This window comes from Hemiscyllium ocellatum, unplaced genomic scaffold (genome assembly GCF_020745735.1).
Source record: "Hemiscyllium ocellatum isolate sHemOce1 unplaced genomic scaffold, sHemOce1.pat.X.cur. scaffold_1237_pat_ctg1, whole genome shotgun sequence".
In the NCBI taxonomy this organism is placed as follows: Eukaryota; Metazoa; Chordata; class Chondrichthyes; order Orectolobiformes; family Hemiscylliidae; genus Hemiscyllium; species Hemiscyllium ocellatum.
Window position 1 is genome coordinate 62,751 of NW_026867716.1, and position 19,688 is coordinate 82,438.

The following is a 19,688-nucleotide window of genomic DNA, read 5'->3' on the forward strand; positions in this document are numbered from 1 at the left end:
GACAGAGAAATTAAAATGACCAAGGTAATGTTAGCTGCTCTTGATGGACAGGCAAAATCTCCGGTGTGAGATTATTGATGATCATTTCAATCCGTTCAACCACAACATTGATTACTCTTCTTGAGTCATTTAGTCTGTAGCTTGCCTTCTTATCAGGAGTAGCTCCCTTATTCCTTGTTACATTCAGTGTTAACTCTTTCCTGTCTACCCAGAACAGATCCTTGATGTTGCATTGACTCCTTCTTCTCAGGGATGGCTAATTAACATTTGCTTTTAATTCCTTGATTACAGTTTCTACTTGTCCCTAGTACCACTGCATTTCAGAAAAAAGTCATTATTGATTCATTTAAGCTCTGAATCATTACCAAAGTTCTGAAGTTTACATTCTCACAGCCCCTCATTATTCTAAACTTCAGGGGAAACAAACCCAGCCTGTCCTCCCTCTCCTCATGAGACAACCTCCTTCTCAATCTCAGAAACCTCCTTTGAGCCAGCACCAATATCCTTCATTGTGTACAGCATTTGAGATGTGATCTCAGAACTGCCTTGTATATCTAAAATAACATGTTTACATTTATATCCAATTCCTCTTTTATTCAAGGAGAGCATTTTATTAACCTTCCTGAATCCATGGTGTAAGATTGTACCTACCTTTGTGACCTGATTCCCACCACATGTTAGAATTCTGCAGTGGTTCTCCATTCACATATTTCTCTACTTTTTCCCTGTGTTTCGTGTGTCTGCCCTGCCCAATGTCTGTACTCTGTGATCAGTACAGGCGAATCCAACTCTCCTGTTCAGTGCTTTAACCAGATGATGACATCATGATCACATTGTGGTTTGTGGCAGCTTGCAGTAAGAAATTAGTTGACTGCAAACATAAAAATAGAGCTTCATCTGCTGTAAGGGGTTATTCAGTGCCCTGAGATCATGAAAAGTTAGGCATAAATGCATTTATTTTCATTCTTGTAATGAGAAATGCAACAACCAGTTTGTGAAGAGTAATGTCCCACAAACAGCACTGTGTTCAATCAGTTAGCCTGTGTATTTTCATGATGTAGCCTGAGGGATGAGTGATGGTGAGGACACAATGATCTGGGTTGAGGGATGAGTGACAAGGACACTGTAGAGAGCTCCTCTGTTCTTCATTGAAATAATGCATGTGGAATTGTTCACATCCACCTGAGAAAGCAGGCCAGTGCAACCTTTAACATCTCAGCCACAAGATAACACTTTAGACATTGCAGCGCTCCATTCGAACTGCTCCGAAGTCTCAGCATTGATCTTACGTTGTAGCCACTGGAAAGGGGGAATTGAACCCACAGCCTTCTAACTCCGAGGGGTATGTGGTGTCCACTGAGCTGTTGCTGATACCTAACAACACACCTACCAATAAATATCCCCTTATCATTCCTGTTTGTGTTACAGATCAGGACAGTTCCAGCTTCTGTGCCAAGATTGACAGCAACAGAACAGGGAAATGGCTGCACCTTGGTGGTTTTGAGCTTTTGTCTAGATCTGAGATGGGATGAGTGACTGGTGTGGACAGAACAGCCTGAGAGTTTTCAGTTCAGTGGGAGAGAGGAGTGAATGGAGGAGGGCAGAGAAATACAAAGACCAGTGTCAGTTCTCAATGAATGGGACAAGTGCGGCTTAAAGGCCAGAGGGAGAGGTCCAGGTGGAGGAAGAGAGTTGGAGGTGGGTGAAAGGGGTCTGTGGGATGGACAGAGGACTCCTGTCCAAAGAAATGGGCACAGAGGCAAAGGCAATGGAAGAAGAGATCAACATCATGTCGTGTCTGAACCTCGGTGAGGTGGGAGTGCAAAGTGATTAAAACTGAGACCTTTGCTGAGTACAGAACATTCAGCATCGGAGAAAGGATAGTGAATGTCCAACAAGAGGTGGAGGTAGGAGAATGGGGAGAGACAAGTGGGACAGTGGGTGGAGGAAGTTTCCAGAGGGGTGGGGGTACATGGTATCGGGTGAATGAGCCGGAGAATTAAGTCGAACTGGGGCTCAGGACAGCTTTGAGACAGTGTGAAGGGGTGCGGATAGAGAGAGAGGTCAAGATGTGCATATGATGGCACATAGCACTGAGTGTGGGTCTCAGGATGTGGTGAGAGCAGCTGTCTGAGGAGTGATGGACATCATGGAGAGAGCTGTGATCCTGGGTGGATTCAAAGCACAAAGGATGAAACTCTTTCACTGTTTGTGTCAACTAATGACTCCGTTCCCTCCCACCAATCCCTCTCATCCCTATAGCCTCGGTGCTAACACATGCTGTCTGACTACCAGCCTTTGGCCTTATCGAGAGTAGTGGGAACAGGGTAGGAGAGCGGAACTGAGCCAGAACCAGATCAGTTATGGTCTTAATGAATTGTGGAGAAAACTCAATGGGCCATAGGGCTTGCCCCTGCTGTGAAGTTCGATGTACATATCTTCTTGAAATTGAAGCAGATGAGGTTCAAAGTTACTGGCTGTGTGGTTTGGGAATTGGCTTTGGGCCAGGAAGCAGAGCGCTGTGGTCTGTGGTTTTATTTCAGACGGGAGGGAAGTGTGCAGCACTGGTGATATAATTCTCTTCTTGATCTTTGTGAGTGATCTACACTCAGGGATACAGGACAAACTCCAATGTTTGCAGATGTCACAAAATTCAAAACCTCAGTGAAGAGTGAGGAAAGTGCTGACAGGCTCTGGGGCATATAGGCTGGTGAAATGGCCAGCCAAATGAAAGTTAACACTGGGAAGGCTGAAGTGACACATCATGATAGGAAGAACAAAGAGAGGTGTGATAAATGGTGTAATTTTACAATGGTTACAGGAACAGAAAGTTAGCAGAAATGCACATTGAGAAATCTTTGAAGCTTGGAGGTTTAATGAAATGGATTAAAATAGGCAAAAGAAATGTTTGTTTTTATTGAATGCCACATGGAGTAGAAAAGCAAGGATGGACATTTCCAAAACATCAGTTTGAACCCAGCTGCAGACACATGACCAATTCTGTGCACTATCCTTTAAGGAAGATGTTTTTGTACAAAGCAGATGAATCAAATGGTTCCAGAGAAGAGAGACTTCAGTTCTTTGGAGGAACTGGTGTTGTCTTTACAACAGAGAAGATTCAGGGGAGATTTGATTGGGCTGTGCCAATTCAAGAAGAGTCTTTCGAAAGCAAGTCATGAGCAACTGTTTCCAAAGGCAGGACAGTCAGTTAGTAAATGGATCCAGGTAAAGGTGGTGATGAAAGAACCAGAGGTCACATGACTGACTCAATGCAGCAGACCCAGGAAAGGACACGGGGTGTGTGACTAATTTCAATAGGTTTTTCAAAGGGCCAGCCCAGGCACAGGGGGCTGAGTGGTCTCCTCCTGTTATGTATAATGCAGTACAACGGGAAGACAATATTTCCTGTTTTGCTGCCACACTGGAGTGGCATTCCATAAGAGACACGTGTGACATAACAGAGTTAACTCTGATCTGTACCTGTCAGAGACTGGAACAGTTAATTAGATTAAATTGCTTACAGTGTGGAAACAGGCCTTTCGGCCCACCCAGTCCACACCGACCCTCCAAAGAGCAACTCACCCAGACCCATTCCCCTACATTTACCCCTTCACCAAACACTATGGGCAAGTTAGCATGGCCAATTCGCTACCCTGCACATCTTTGGACTGTGGGAGGACATTGGAGCACCTGGAGGAAACCCACACAGACATGGGAAGAATGTGCAAACTCCACACAGACAGTTGCCCGAGGTGGGAATTGAACCTGAGTCCCTGGTGCTGTGAGGCAGCAGTGCTGACCACTGTGCCACCGTGGCACCCCTTAATGACCTCTGAGACTCAGAACGATTTGTATTTAACAAGGTGATTGTGAATTGAAACATTATAAAACATCCTGCAAGATGACCAAATGTTCACAAGCTGCAGTAGTTGGTTAATGAATTGAAGAAGTCCCAAACACACACAAACAATGAAATGATTTCAAAAATACAGAGGCAAAAGCTTTTGAAGTTTGTGTCTTTGGAAGAACAGGGAATGTGTCCAAACACTGTTCAGTTTCCTGACCGTGAGGATGCAGTCACTGCATTCCTGTTTGTTACTGCAGTTACACGGGATCACCACCAGCTCCAAGTTCCCTTCCAAGCCACCCACTCTGTACCGACATGGAAATATATTGTCGTTCGCTCACTGTCACTGGGTCACAATCCTGGAATTCCCTCCCCAGTGGCATTGTGAGTCTCCCAACATTTACACCGACTGATGATGAAAGCAAGGACTTTTTGCTGCCTTGTGGAGAGCTTTGTTGTCAAACAGTCACTGCCATAGTTTCTGGAAGGTTGAGCTGTCTCAGCTGACCCAGTGTTGGATCTCTTCCCCAATGGGCATTGAGAAGCAGAGTGCCCTCGTGGTCACCTATGGGCTGGACTGAGACTGGCAATGATGGGCAGAGCCAGTGATGTCAGCCCTGGGCACCCTTTGGAGGGAGGTGCCTCCCAAGCTACTGAGAGTGCTAAATGTATCCCGGAGTCTTAGCATATACAAGAGGTAGAATATTGAACTGACCAGTGATTTGTGTTTTGGTTTAGCAACACTCAAGCATTGACCAAGTCCCTTGTTTGCAGCATTGAAGAGATCAAGGGTGGCTTGCTAGTTGGGTGCAGAATGTGAAAACAACAGTGATGTTAGCAGTGCGTACTGCATCTTATGTGGGTCTGTTGTGGTCATTTTATTATTGGCATGGATGAGACTGAGGTTGAGAGATTTCTATCTGGGCCGTGTTTAATCCTGACACCAGAGGTCAAAGCTGCTGTTTGGTAGATTATAGATAATATGGAGCTATCACACAGCATTGCTTTACTCTGGTCCTGTTCCTTGAAGCCATCCGTTCCTGAAGATGTCAAGTCATCCCAAAGCAGTTGCAGAATTTGGAAGAAGTTTCTGGACATTCCAAATTTTAAGAGTATGTCTCAGCAAGTGATTTACTGAGTCATCTGCTGTGATCAGGTTGAGAAATGTAATACAGAGTTCCTGGTGTTGTTTTTGACATTTTACTTGGATTTGTCTGACAACAAAGGTCATGTTGGTGATTCCATTGGAAGGTTTAAAGCTGTAGTGTGTCTTTGGGAGGATTCCCACAGCCATAGGAAGTGGGAGGGTCAGGAGAATGTGTATCAGGATGTTCTCCACTAAGGACAAGATGCTCCACCATTTAAGAGGATCATGTCTGAGCTTGTAGTTCAACACCACTTTCCTGCACCATCCCGTTACCCCTCAATGCTTTTAATGCCGGGAAATCTATCAATCTCATTCATGAACATACTCAATGGTTAAGCTTCCACAGCTCTCTGATGAGAGAATTCCCAAGATTAACTACTTCAAAACGATAAATTCCCCCTCATCTCAGTTCCAACCACCTATCCCTCATTCTGAGACTGTATTCCCTGGTTCACGACAGTGTATGACTCTCACTCTGTAACAAGGGAATCTTTTTGTTGATATGGAAATCCGATCCGTTCACCACATTCCAGATGGGATCTCACCAAAGATCGATATAATTGCAGTGAGATGTCAGGAATTAAGGGAGGGCCACACCAGGAGTGAAGGAAGGCCTGAACCAGGAGTGAGGGGAGGCCTGCAGCAGGAGTGAAGGAAGGACTGAACCAGGAGTGAGGGAAGGCCTGCAGCAGGAGTGAAAGAAGGACTGAACCAGGAGTGAGTAAGCTACCCTAGATCTCTTCAATGCTTCTAAGGGTTGTACCATTTACTGTATACTTCCCTCTTGCATTAGACCTTATGCATCACCACATGTCTCTCAAAATTAAATTACAGCAGCCATTTCTGTGCCCAAGTTGACAGCCTTTATATGTCCTGCTGTATCCTCTGGCAATCTTCCTCACTATCCAAAGCTCCTTCAATCTTTGTGTCATCTGCAAACTTACTAATCATCCCACCTACAATATTCTCCAAAATATTTATAAATGTTGTGAACTAACAGGGGCCCCAACACTGACTCCTGTGGATCACGAATGGTCACAGATTTCCAGTCAGAAAAACACTCTTCCACCACTACTCTCTGTCTTCTATGACTAAGCCAATTCTGCATCCATCTTACCACCTCTCCGCAGATCCATGTGACTTCAATTTCAGTATCAGCCTGTCATGAAAAACTTTGTCCAAGGCCTTACGAAAGTCCCTGTGGACAATATCTATCACCCTGTCGTTGTCAATCATGAAACTTGCTCAAAAGGCTGAATCAAGTTTCTGTGACATGACCTTCCTGCACAAAACCATGTTGCCTCGTGTTAATAAGAAGATATTTTTTCAAATTGTGGAAAGCCAATCATTAAGAATCTTCTCCAATATTTTCCCTACCACGGACGTAAGGCTCACCAGCCTGTAAGTTCCTGTATTATCCCTGTTGCCCTCAAACAAAGGAACAATGGTGGCTCTTCTCCAGTGCTCTGGGACCTGTCCTAGGACTAAACAGAATCCAAGGATTCTGTACAAGCTCCCAACAATTTGCTTCCTCACCTCAATGAGTCAGAGGAGGCAAATCTCTGTGTCTTTATATTAAAATATCTGTTTCCGTACCCTCCATTTACCAAAGTAAATGGAAAACCATCCTGTACAATGTTTCTAAATGCAGACTTGCTGCAGTGCAATCTTTGAGACTGGCTGCTGCTTTCCATCACTTCCTGATGACATTGGCTTCCTCTTTGAGCATGTGGCACCTTGTAGCCCTGTATAAATCTGCTCACTGACAGCCCCTCCCATTCTTCAACAATTACTGTACCTTACAGCAGTGTCCTTTTGTGGGACTGGAGTCACATGTAGGCCAGACCAGGTATGCAATGGGATGCATTGAAGAAGGAAATAAGGAGGGTACAGGGCTAAAGGGTGGGACCAACAAATCCAGTGAACCTTGAATACTGAGGAATACACAGCATTGGATGAAGGGAAAAGGGAGGCTTATGGCAGATTCTGAGAATTCAAAACAGTAGCAATTTCTGGAGGATTATAAAATGTCCAAGTGGGAAATTAAAGTGGAGATTCGGAGTGCTCAAAGGAAATATGAAAGTATACTGACAGGTAATATAAAGAAGCATCCAAAATATTTAAAGGAATATTCATGGTAAAAAGACAACAAGGACCATGGTTGTAATTGAAACTTGAACCCAGAGGATATATGAACCCAAGCTGTAATTGACAACTTTATGTTGGTGTTCAGACGTGAGAGGGATGATTTTGGTGTAGAAATCGGGGAGATAGTCTGTGATAAGATTAAAGAAATTAACAGAGAGAGGAACTGCTGAGTGGTATGGGCAGCAAAAAGTAGATAAATCTCCAGGGCAGGATGAAATGTATCTCAGGTTGTTGAGTGAGGCAGGGGAGAAAATAGCAGGGGCTTTGGAAATAACTTTCCATTCTTCTCCAGCTGCAGGAGAGGTGCTGGAGGACAGGAGGACAGCCAGTGTGGTACCTCAAGAAGTGAACAAGGGATAAACCAGGAAACGTCAGGCTAGTCAGTCTAAACTCTGTGTCAAAACATGTGGCAGATCAGGTTGGTGAACGGCTAGTGTCCAAAACATTGTCCCTCCTGCTCCTCAGTTGCTGCCTGAGCTGCTGTGCTTTTCCAGTGCCACACTGTTTAACTCTGACTCTCCAGCATGTGCAGATGTGTAGAATTTGATGCATCTTTTTAATGCAAAGGGAGATAGATTTTAAAAGAGATCTTACTGAATGATGGAGCAGGCTCGAGGGGCCAGATAGGTAGCATCTGCGGTGCAGGAGAATTGACGTTTCGAGTATAAGCCCTTCATCAGGAAGGATCTTTCTTCCTAATGGAAGGCTTCTCGAAATGACGACTCTCCTGCATCTCAGATGCTGCCTGACCAGCTGTGCTTTTCCAGCTCCACACTCTTCGACTCTAATCTCCAGCATCCGCAGTCCTCACATTCTCCTCAAGGGGTCAGATAGCCCTCTCCTGCTCCTATTTCTGATGTTCTTGTGTCTTCTTGGATTTCGGCAAAACTTTTGACCAGGTTCCACATGGGAGAACGATAGCAAAGGTGAGAGCTCATGGGATCCAAGGTAATTTGGGGTAAATTGGATGCATAATTTTCTGACTGGCAGGAAACAGAGGGTGATGGTCGAGGGGCATTTTTGTGACTGGAAGTGTGTGTCCTGGAGGATCCCACAGGGGTCACTGTTGGGGCCCTTGCTATTTGTGGTTTGTCATAAATGATTTAGACTTGAATGAAGAAGGGTTGATTAATATGGTCCCAGATGATAAACAAATAGTTGGGGTAATAAATATTGAGGAGGATAGCCTTAGACAACAAGAGGATCTATACGGGCTGGTCAGATAGACTGATCAGTAGCAAACAGTATTCAACATGGATAAGGGTGAGGTGATACACTTGGGCAGGACAGAAAAAGCAAAGTAAGACATAATGAGCAATAGGACTTAATACAGAGCAGTGAGGTTATGCTGGAACTGTATGAAAAATTGGTTAGGTCACAGCTAGAGAATTATGTGAAGTTCAGGAATCCACATTATGGGAGGGATCTGGAGAGGGTAAAGAGCAGATTTGCCAGGATGTTCCCTGGGCTAGAGAGTTTCAATTCTGAAGAGAATTTGGATAGATTGTTTTCTCCAGAGAGGAGGAGATTGAGAGGAGATCAGTGACCATGGGGCATTAATTTAAGGTACGGGGCAGGGCGATTGTTTTTATTCAATCATGAAACATGCATGTCACTGGCTGGCCAGCATTCATTGCCCATCCCTTGTTGATCTCTTGAGAAGATGGCGATGAGATGCCTTCTTAAACCGTTACAGTCCACGTGCTGGAGGTTGACCCATAATGCCTTTAGGGAGTGAATTCCAGGATTGTGACCGAACACGAGTGAAAGAGTGATGATATATTTCCAAGCCAGGATGGTGAGTGCCTTGGAGGGAATTTGCAGGTGGTGGTGTTCCCATTGATCTGCTGCCACTGAATGTTTAGCTGGATGCGGTCGTGGGTTGGGAAGGTGATGTCTCAGGATCTTTGATGAATGTTAGAGGTTTATCGGAGATGTGAGGGAAACCTTTTCACTCAGAGGATGGCGGCAATCTGGAAGTCATTGCTTTTAAGGGTGACACAGACATGAAACCCTCATAATGTTTAAGACCTGTTTAGGTGTGCACTTGCAATTTCGATGTATAAGGCATTGGGCAACTGCTCGATAATAGAATTGGAAAGGGTAGATGGTTGGTTTTGACCAGCATGGACTCAATGGGCCAAAGAGCCTTTTACTGTGCTCTACATCTCTATTACTCTATGATTAAGACCATTAGGGGTCTTGTGGTACAGTGGTAATGTCCCTCCTTCAAAGCCAGGAGGTCTCCGTGAAGTCCCACTTGATCCAGAGGTGTGTAATAATATCTCTAATCAAGGTGTTTGAAAAATATCTCCAGGAAAGTATTATTCACTTGAAATACCTGGCAATAGGCATCAAAGTGCCACATCTTAGCATGGTGAGGGGATGGTAAGTGGGTTGTGGAAGGGGGAGCATAAAAGGTATGCCTTAGCAAGAGGCACACTTTGAATTTAACTCCCAATAAGTTCCCTCATGTAAACTGTGATCCCCAATATCTCTGAGACACTGTGAACCGTGATTCTTTAAAATCATGGACCGACTGGATGTACATTGTGGAGGAGCAGGATGTGTTTCCCTCTGCAATGGAGGGGATTGGCTCAGAGTGCTGGGTGCAGGGTTTGTAACCTGACCCATGGGACTGTGGGAAAATTGGAAACCCTAGGATAGGGTTGGGAATCATGGAGCTGAAATGATTGAATGAAACGCCCGAAACGTTGATTCTCCTGCTCCTTGGATGCTGCCTGACCTGCTGCGCTTTTCCAGCAACACATTTTCAGCTCTGATCTCCAGCATCTGCAGTCCTCACTTTCTCCTTGGGAATCATGGAATCAGGAAACCCATGGGAAGGCATCTGAGACTTCCCGAGATGGAGAAAGTGGAAAGATCGTTTATGCTCTTCTTTTCTTGAGAACTTCAATCAAATCATCCCACACCTTCCAGTGTAACAGGATACAAACATAATTTGTGATCCCACACCTTGTAATTTAACTCTGTGAGACCTGATGTCATCATTCTGCACCACACTCTTTCTCAGGTCAGAATATCCTTCCCAAGGTGTGGTGCCCAGAACTGCTCATGAATTGAAAAAGAAATAAAATTAAAGATTATCCTTCTCACGTTCAAATTCTTCCACGGCATTGGGTCTGTCATCCTCATAAACTCACAGTATTTCCAAATCTGGCTCCTCCATATCCCTTCCTGTAAATGTAAACTCACCATAGTCCCAGAGGGCATCAGGCTTTTCTCTCATTAGAGAGGAAAAGCTGGGCAAACGTGAGGACTGCAGGTTCTGGAGATCAGAGTCTAGATTAGAGTGATGAAGGGCTTTTGCCTGAAATGTCGATTTTCCTGATCCTCGGATGCTGCCTGACCTGCTGTGCTTTTCCAGCACCATTCTATACTACACTCATTAGAGAGAGATGTGTGGTGGTGGTTTCACCGGACTGGAATAGTAACATCACTGGGGTCTAATTTTCAATCTCCAAGACTGTGAGAATTCCTGTCTAAACCTCTCCAACTCTCCTTCCCCCTCTTAAGTCACTCCTTAAGACATGCGTGTTGGAACACCACCTGTCCAAATAACTCGGAATATGGTTTGATGTCTGATTCTCCTGCAGTTCATTGAACATTTTCCAATGGTAAAGCTGTGATGTGAATCCATGATTCTGTATGATTCTTTGATTCTCGAGTCAGAAAGCGAATGCAGTAAGGCAGTTTCAGAGTGAATCCTGTTTGTATTACAGCTCAGCCTGACTCCTGTACCTATGCCAGCATCGTGTTTGACAGCAACAGAAAAGGTAACCAGCTACATACTTTTTTTCCCACATCGTGGTATTTCTAAACATTTAAAATACATCCTCCTCACTAACAGACTATTCTCTTTCATTTCAAGGTGGCAAGACTCTCCGGGTTGCTGATTCAGAAGAGAGTGAGTCAGGTTTGTCCTTTCCGAATCCTAATCCTAATTCTTTCTCCTATCCCAATCCCTGAAGCCCATTCTCCGATGTGTGGGACAGTGCTAGTTGGGCCTGGGTGATCCATTTCCTTGTTATTTGAGACCCCAACTTTGGGTGGCGCTATTATGGAGATTTGATCACATGACCTTAAAGCCCCATTCCCTCACCAGGATGCTGTTGTCATTGGCCCGTCGGTCTGTTCATCTTCATTAGGATGTTCCTTTACTCCACCAATCAGAAAGCAAACAGTCTCTCCACGATCCCATTGGATGACACTTGACTGTCTCTCAAAAAGCTTGTCTCTCCCAATGTATTTGTGAACGTCATAAAGAGAATGAGGGGGAAATGTACAACTGATGGAGTAAATATTTCCCTTTCCTGTAACTACTCTGATAGTGATGGGACTGATATTTGGGTAAATATGCCCCTTTCCTGTATTTACTTTTAAACTGAATTTATAATTATCATCAGCTCTGATTTCTGTCTCTTTCTAGCGGATGTAACCTATGCAGCTGTGGTGAAGACTCATTAGGAGCGAATAAGAACTGAACCTGTGTAACTGAGGTTGCATTGTTTCTCAGATCAAATTCAAGGAATGTCATGGAACTTACCAGCTCAGAAACTTGGCATTATTATTCTTCAAAAGTGTTTTTTAATTTTAAAAAAAAAATTGTACCTTTTTTTCTTAGTGTATTTTTAAGTGTTTATGGGATACTGCACACTTTTGAAAGCAAGTAACCTGACACTCATTGTAAGTGTTGTTTACACAGCTGCTGGGTCAGACAGCAGCAGAAGAAGGTGCAGACGAACTGGAGACATGGACAAGTGGCGATTCAGCCAGAAACAACTATGTGATTGGTTCCCAGATAATTGAACAATTTGTGGATATGAACATGACAGGGAGAAGCCATCCGACCTCCACTTTCTGAGGAACTGTTCATCATCTGTAGCACAGTGGCACAGTAGGCGGCACGGTGGCACAGTGGTTAGCACTGCTGCCTCACAGCGCCAGAGACTCGGGTTCAATTCCCGACTCAGGCGACAGACTGTGTGGAGTTTGCACGTTCTCCCCGTGTCTGCGTGGGTTTCCTTCGGGTACTCCGGTTTCCTCCCACAGTCCAAAAGATGTGCGGGTCAGGTGAATTGGCCATGCTAAATTGCCCGTAGTGTTAGATAAGGGGTAAATGTAGGGGAATGGGTGGGTTGCGCTTCGGCGGGTCGGTGTGGACTTGTTGGGCCGAAGGGCCTGTTTCCACACTGTAAGTAATCTAATCTAATCTAATCAGCTCTGTTCCCGGCAGGAAAAGCTACTTTAAATCTGAGGATAACCAGCTGATTGTCTTTTCCTTCAGCAGTTGCAGTAAGTTCTGACCTTTAATGAGTAAGTCAGACCTTTTATAAGCCACACACTGTATCTCTAGTAAACCAGTGACAGCATCTGGAGAAGCAGCATTCTGATCAGCACAAGAATCATCTCAGCGGATCCTGCAAACAGGGATTGGCGAAACTGTTTTCTGTGTGTTCCTTCCACTTTAGTTTCTGTCTGTGTGTCTGTGTCTGTGTGTGCACACACACGCGTGTGTGTGTGTGCACGCGCGTGTGTGTGTTTCTGTGTGTGTACAATATGTGCTTGCTTTTAAGGGGACTTGGTTCATGAGCATCTTAGAGTTTTAACTCATGTTGTTATAGCTCAATGGTCCATCATTTTTCTGTGGAATTAGAGTCTATTTATGTGTGATAAATAGTAATCCTTGTGAAATCCAGAAACCTAGTCTGTGCCTTCTGTCATCTTTAGTCTAAAACTCAGGAGAATGTTATGGACTTCTATAAAAACTAACTTTTGTGACAACTCAGGGAATAATGCAACTTGATTTTAAACATGCTACCTCAGTGAGGCAGAACAGTATCCATCCATATGTAATAGACCTCACTTGGAATATTGTGTCCAGTTCTGGTCGCCCTGCTATAGTAAAGATACAGAGAGTTGGGAGAGGGTGCAAAGGAGGTTTACCAGGATGCTGCCTGGACTGGAGAGCTGGCCTTATGAAGAAAGATTGAATAAATTCGGACTTTTCTCTCTGGAGAGGAGGAAGAAGATGAGACCTGATCAAGGTGTACAGAATAATGAGAGGAATAGATAGAGGCAATAGCCAGAGAATTTTCCCCTGGGCAGGATTGACTGGTACGAGGGGTCATAGTTTGAAGATATTAGGAGGAAGGTATAAAGGAGACGTCAGAGGCAGGTTCTTTATGCAGAGAGTTGTGAATGTATGGAATGCATTGCCAGCTGTGATGGTGGAAGCAGAGTCATTGGGGACTTGCCTTAAAGGGTCAGTTTCAAGTACCCTACCACACAGAGTGCACAACAGGGGGGTAACCACAGGATGTCTACACTGGTCTAAACTACTTAACTGAACAAAGAATTCTCAAGTGCTTGTATTAATAGGTGAGCTTAAATATTTTACAAATAAAAACAAACAAACTATCCCAACCACTGAAAGCGGCAATGAATTGATAAGTGCATCCTGGATTATTTGATGTGATGAAATAGCTCTTGCTTGTGGTCCGTGGTTACCCTGGGGAGAGATCTGTTGTTATCCTTGTTTAATAGCTGAACTGTTTTGACACAATACAATGGATATGCTCAGGATGTAGATGACCTCCCCCTCCTCCACTTTTTTTTTAAACAAAAACAGAACATGGTAATGTGAATCCCAGGTGGAATGTTAGATTGGGGTTAGAGGCCTATTAGGCTCCAACCTTGGTTTCTAGCGGTAGAGGTTAGGACTGTTTAAATGACCTGACCATGATGTGGTTAGGAGAAAAACAAAATCTGAGACAAGGTGGTCATGAAGACCAATGTTTCAAAGACGAGTGAATGTGTCGGGGCTTGCAAGAGATCAATCATTGAAATATAAACGAAAGTGAAGCTGGCCTGACTGACAGAGACCAGTTTAAATGTGGGTCATAGAGATGAAGGTGAGGGTACCATGAAGAATCTGACTTGGAGATTCTATCCAATGAGCAGAAAATTGAAGAATTATAACTTGGTTAAATTCCTCAGCGTGCAGAGGAATAAAGCTGGAAGAGGTGTGAGCTGCATGAGAGTTTTGATCACCAGAAACAGTTGCACCTTCCCTTGAGTGGCTATCAGGAGTTGTTTCATCACTTGGATCATTGAATCAGTGCATTTGTCAAAGAGACACCAAACAGAGAGTCTGAATCCTCTGTCTCTGGGGTGTCTGTATCAAATCCTCCCTGTTCTCCTGTTGGTGTGCTATCCGTCCCCCTATTGGAGAAAGATGGAATTGCCACCTGGAAGTTTGCATTAGTTTTGTTTAATCTGTAATTCTCTGGGTTCCCAGACATGGGCCTTGCCATGCCCCCTATTGGAGACATCTGGAATTACCGTCTGGGAGTCTGAGCTCGCCTGCTCTGGGTGTCCCTGTTGGTATACTGTCACTCCCCCTTTTGGAGTCATCAGGAACTGCTGCCTGACAGTCTGAGTGAGTCTGTTCTGAGTGAGTCTTCTGTCCATGGTGTGGGGATACCGTTAAGTATCTGAGTTGGGTGGTATCTCCTCACCATGAGGACAAATGGAAGCACTGTCTCCTAGGTTTTGTTATTCTGTTGCACATTCAGTCTGCGGTTCATTCTGCCTGTGATCCCACTGGATTGGGGGTGGTAAGTGATGTGGAATTCCTGTTTGATACCAAACATGGTCATCACATTTTGCATTACTTGGCTGGTGAAATGGGGTTCCCTGATCTGACTCGATACTGCAGGGTAAACCCCACCTCGTGAACACCTGTTGTGTGAGGATCTGGCCTGTTGTTCTCACTGTGTTTGCCCCAATGGGAAATGCATCGATCCGTTTTGTAAAAGTGTCGATGATGTCATGGATGTAGGTGTATCTGTTTTCACATGGAGGCAGGGCACCTATAGAGTCAACTTGGAGGTTTGTCCAGGGCCCTTCCACTGGACGTGTGTGCCAACACAGTTCTTCAAGTGTTCTGTCACAGCCTCGATTCCCTGGTGCCCATGCCATCATGGAATTAGTAAATAATGTGGTTCCTGTCCTGAGTCAGGACTACATATACTCCTGCCTTTTCGACTAACCCATCATGTACTTGCAGGGAATCTTTCCACATAGCTTAGGCATCTGGATAAATCCCTGCCACAATCTGTTTTAACGGGTCATCACGATGTTGCTCTTGTCGAAGGTCTTCTACGTTAGTCTGACTTACAGTAACTGCATTGGCCTGCTCACCTATAGGTAACTGCCACAATTTTCCAACATGAGCAACATTTTATGGAGAATTCACCTGCTCTGTAGTTACCTTCTGGGATGTCTTGTGGTGGTGTTTAACTTTAATTATACTGTATTGCCTTCCACGGGCAGACTGCAGTCCATACTGTAATAAAGGAGGCTGTTGGTAGTGATTTCCCATTGGGAGAAATTAAACCTTTGCTTCCCAGAGTGGTAAGAATTCAGTGAGGTTGTTGCACACACACATACTGTTGGAAAATATATCTGTGGGTGGAGGAACAGGTTGGAGTGGCTAACTACATAAGCCACAGCTGTTAGTTCCACAGCCTGGGCACTGAGTTGGCTAATTGAAACAATAGCTGTCCCTGAGTGTTGGTCATGTGTATCCCACAGCCGGTGATCCACATGCCATCCTGTCCAGTGGAGGCTCCACCTACATAAATTCCGATGGCTGTGTCTGCTTGGTTATTCTCTTGTCTCATCCCTAACCGTTTTCCCAGCTGTTTGGGTCAGAAAAGTGCCAGTGGGGTGTTTTGTGGCTATGATTTGGCAGTCATGTGGGTCTCCTCCATAATTCAGGCCATCAGCTAGGAAGCTAGGCACCTTGGTACGTTTGACCGTGATGTCCCGACTCTGAAGCAGTGGAGTTCATTGTGTGGCTCGAATCTGTCTCACTGAGCCATCTTTGATTGGGCTGTCCAGCAGGAGCTGGTTTGGTGTATGTTCAGTCAGTATGGTCAGTGGGTTTAAACCAATAATGTAGTCAAAGTATTGGCCTGCCCAAAAGACTGTGTGGTGGTGCCATTCCCACATGGAAAGCCCTTGCTCCACGGGCTGTAGGACCCTGGAGACATAAGCCCCTGGCCCTTGCCTACCGTGTCACTCTTGCAGTGGAACAGCAGCTATCGTCTGGTCTGTGGCTGCAGCTTCGAGGGCGTATGGTAAATCAGGGTTGGGAACTAGTCAGGCAGGAGCTGTTGTGAGGGCGTGTTGTAACTCAGTTACTCCTCTGTGTGTTGAGGTGTCCAATTCCAGGCAGCGTCCTTTATCAGTAACTCTGAGACTGGGGCTGCTTTGATGGTGAACCCATCAATGTGGTTTCTGCACTATCCCACTAACCCAAGGAAGGATCAAAGTGCACGACCATCTCGGGGGAGTGGGAGTCGTTCTATGGTCTCTAATCGCTTTTAGTCTATTTCCCTTTTCCTGTGGGTGATTATCATTCACAAGGATGTGACCCTAGGCTGTAGAATTTGTGTCTTTTTCAGATTAATTTTGCAATCCTAGCCTGTGTAACAGATCGAGTAATTCACCTCGGAGCTGAATGTGCTCCTCCTTTGTTTCTGTTTACACAAGTCGGTCGTGTACATATTGTATGAGGCAAAAGTGAGGCCTGCAGATGCTGGAAACTAGAGTTTAGATCAGAGTGGTGCTGGAAAAGCACAGCAGGTCAGGCAGCATCTGAGGAGTAGGAAAATCGACAATTTGGGCAAAAGCCCTTCATCAGGAATATCTCAGCCAGTAGCCTCCTCCAAATAAGGGTACTGGGCACCTCCATGTCGATTGAATTACTCCCTGCTCCCAATTGTCCCGAGGGTGACATTCCATTGTCCCATTCAAGTCCAGCTTCAGGTGTGTATTGCAGGGTCTGTAGCTGTCAGGTTTGTTTGTAAACCGTCTGTGAGCAGCTGTAGCCTGTCTGGATCCTGCAGCGTGTGGATTAGCACAGTCACTTTAGTCAAGGCTGGGTTTGATTTCCCAGCATGCTTTAATCATTGTCCATCTTTTGCAACGCCATGCTAAGTTTGTTATTTACACCATTTATCGCACCCCTCTTTGTTCTTCCTATCATGATGTGTCACTTCACTCTTCCCAGTGTTAACTTTCATTTGGCTGGCCATTTCACCAGCCTATATGCCCCAGAGCCTGTCAGCACTTTCCTCACTCTTCACTGGGTTTTTGAATTTTGTTTCATCTGCAAACATTGGAGTTTGTCCTGTATCCCTGAGTGCAGATCATTCACAAAGATCAAGAAGAGAATTATATCACCAGTGCTGCACACTTCCCTCCCGTCTGAAATAAAACCACAGACCACAGCGCTCTGCTTCCTGGCCCAAAGCCAATTCCCAAACCACACAGCCAGTAACTTTGAACCTCATCTGCTTCAATTTAAAGAAGATATGTACATCGTACTTCACAGCAGGGGCAAGCCCTATGGCCCATCGAGTTTTATCCACAATTCATTAAGACCATAACTGATCTGGTTCTGGCTCAGTTCTGCTCTCCTCCCTTGTCCCCACTACTCTCGATAAGGCCAAAGGCTGGTAGTCAGACAGCATGTGTTAGCACCGAGGCTACAGGGATGAGAGGGATTGGTGGGAGGGGATGGAGTCATTTGTTGACACAAATAGTGAATGAGTTTCATCCTTTGTGTTTTGAATCCACCCAGGATCACAGCTCTCTCCATGATGTCCATCACTCCTCAGGCAGCTGCTCTCACCACACCCTGAGACCCACACAGTGCTATGTGCCATCGTATACACACTCTTGACCTCTCTCTCCATCAGCATCCGTTCACACTGTCTCAAAGCTGTCCACAGCCCCAGGTTCGACATCATTCTCTGGCTCGTTCAACAGATAACATGAAACTTTTTCTCTTCCTTTCAGGCAATAACACAAGCTGCAACAATTCAGAGTTACCCCCACCCCTCTGGAACCTTCCTCCACCCACTGTCCCACTTGTCTCTCCCCATTGTCCTACCTCCACCTCTTGTTGGACATTTACTATCCCTTCTCCGATGCTGAATGTTCTGTACTCAGCAAAGGTCTCAGTTTTAATCACTTTGCACTCCCACCTCACCAGAGCTCCATCTTCTTCAATAACCTGCGATCGAGACAAGGTGGGTCAGTCACAGAAACCCGTCAAATAACAGTCAGGGAGCTGCAGGGACAGTGAAACGACACGGGGACACACCCAGAGAGTGATACCCTTCTCAAGGCTCATCATCTGAGTCGAATCCTGCAAAGCTAACTCCGTGTCTCTCTCCACAGATGCTGTTAGAGCTGCTGAGTTTCTCCAGCTTTGTCTGATTTTATTTTTTGATTTCCAGCATCCACAGGATGTGGTTTCTGGATTACTCAAACGACAGATGTTCTCTTCAGGTTTTTTGTCTCTTACTCATCCGTGCACAATCATGAGAAATGCCACCCCACAATCACTTCGCCAGCCTGGCTGCTGTGAGGAAGGGGGCAGAGTTGGTCAGGCGGTGGTGCCTGGACACACTGACCATTTCCTGCAGAGTGTCAGCTGTATCTCACCCAAGTGTAAACCAACAACATCCCCGGGGTAAAAGCTGAAGGAACTACAAACCCTGGAAATCCGAAACAAAAACAAATAGTTGGAAAAGCTCTGGCAGCATCTGTGGAGAGAAATCAGAGTGAAGGATTCAGGTCCAGTCAGGCCTTGCTCTGTGGTGGAATTGGCAGCACCGTCAGGCTTGTTCAGTCAGAGCAATGCACAGACTCCTTCCCACTGTGGGACCACTGAACTGATGCTTTGACCAAGCTGAAATTCCCGAGGTTAGGCAGTGAATGTGGAATCTCCATCTCCAAATCCAGAATGTGGCGCAATACTCCCCACTCCCACCTCACCGAAGTTCAGACACGACATGATGTGGGATACGAAGCACAAACAAATCAGCCAAGATCTTCCTGAATGTTGGAGCAGGCTTGAGGGGCTGAATGGTTTACCCCTGCCCCAATTTCTTCTGGTCATGTGTTTCATTCGGGGTAGGACCACACAGACTATCCAAAACATTCATGAGAAATGTGATTGGAGCAGGGAGGATATTGGAAGGTAGGAGAGAGTTGAGGTGAGGCAGGAGCAAATATTAGAGGGTGCAGGGAATGAGAAGATGGTGAGAACAGATTCAGTAGTTTTCATATCCTTGCGAGGCACGTGGGTCTCACAGGCAAGGCCAGCGTTTGTTGCCCATCCCTGAACACCCTTGAAGTGAGAGGCTTGCTTGGCCATTTCAGAGGGCAGCAGGTCAGAGTCAGACACATTGCATTCAATCGCTCCAAAAAGGACACACTGAGGTTTGAAATGAGGATTTGAAGTCACCTGTTGTGCCGATAGGGTAAAGGTGGTAGATTTGCTTCCCTGAAGGACATTAATGAAACAGGTTCTATCTTTAAACAACAATCGATGTTAATTCAGATGGTCACCATCACAGAGATGAGTTTATGCTTCCAGATTTAATAATTAAAAGTAAATTCTACAAGTTGCCATGGTGAAAATTGAACCCCTCTCCCCCGAGC

The 19,688-nt window shown here is 45.2% G+C and overlaps 1 protein-coding gene across 5 annotated transcripts in view; it reads left to right on the plus strand.

Moving 5' to 3' along the window:
* Window positions 1–12,808, plus strand: part of LOC132809452 (uncharacterized) — a 55,510-nt gene extending 42,702 nt beyond the window's left edge. For 4 of the 5 annotated variants that reach the window (XM_060822563.1, XM_060822565.1, XM_060822566.1 and 1 more), the window contains 3 exons: window positions 10,886–10,939; window positions 11,035–11,079; window positions 11,593–12,808. In XM_060822563.1, the coding sequence (XP_060678546.1) occupies window positions 10,886–10,939; window positions 11,035–11,079; window positions 11,593–11,630 (137 nt within the window). In that variant the 3' untranslated portion in view covers window positions 11,631–12,808. The remainder of the gene's footprint in view (window positions 1–10,885; window positions 10,940–11,034; window positions 11,080–11,592) is intronic. The other variant, XM_060822564.1, reaches the window with a different exon arrangement.
* Window positions 12,809–19,688: the final 6,880 nt, after the last annotated feature.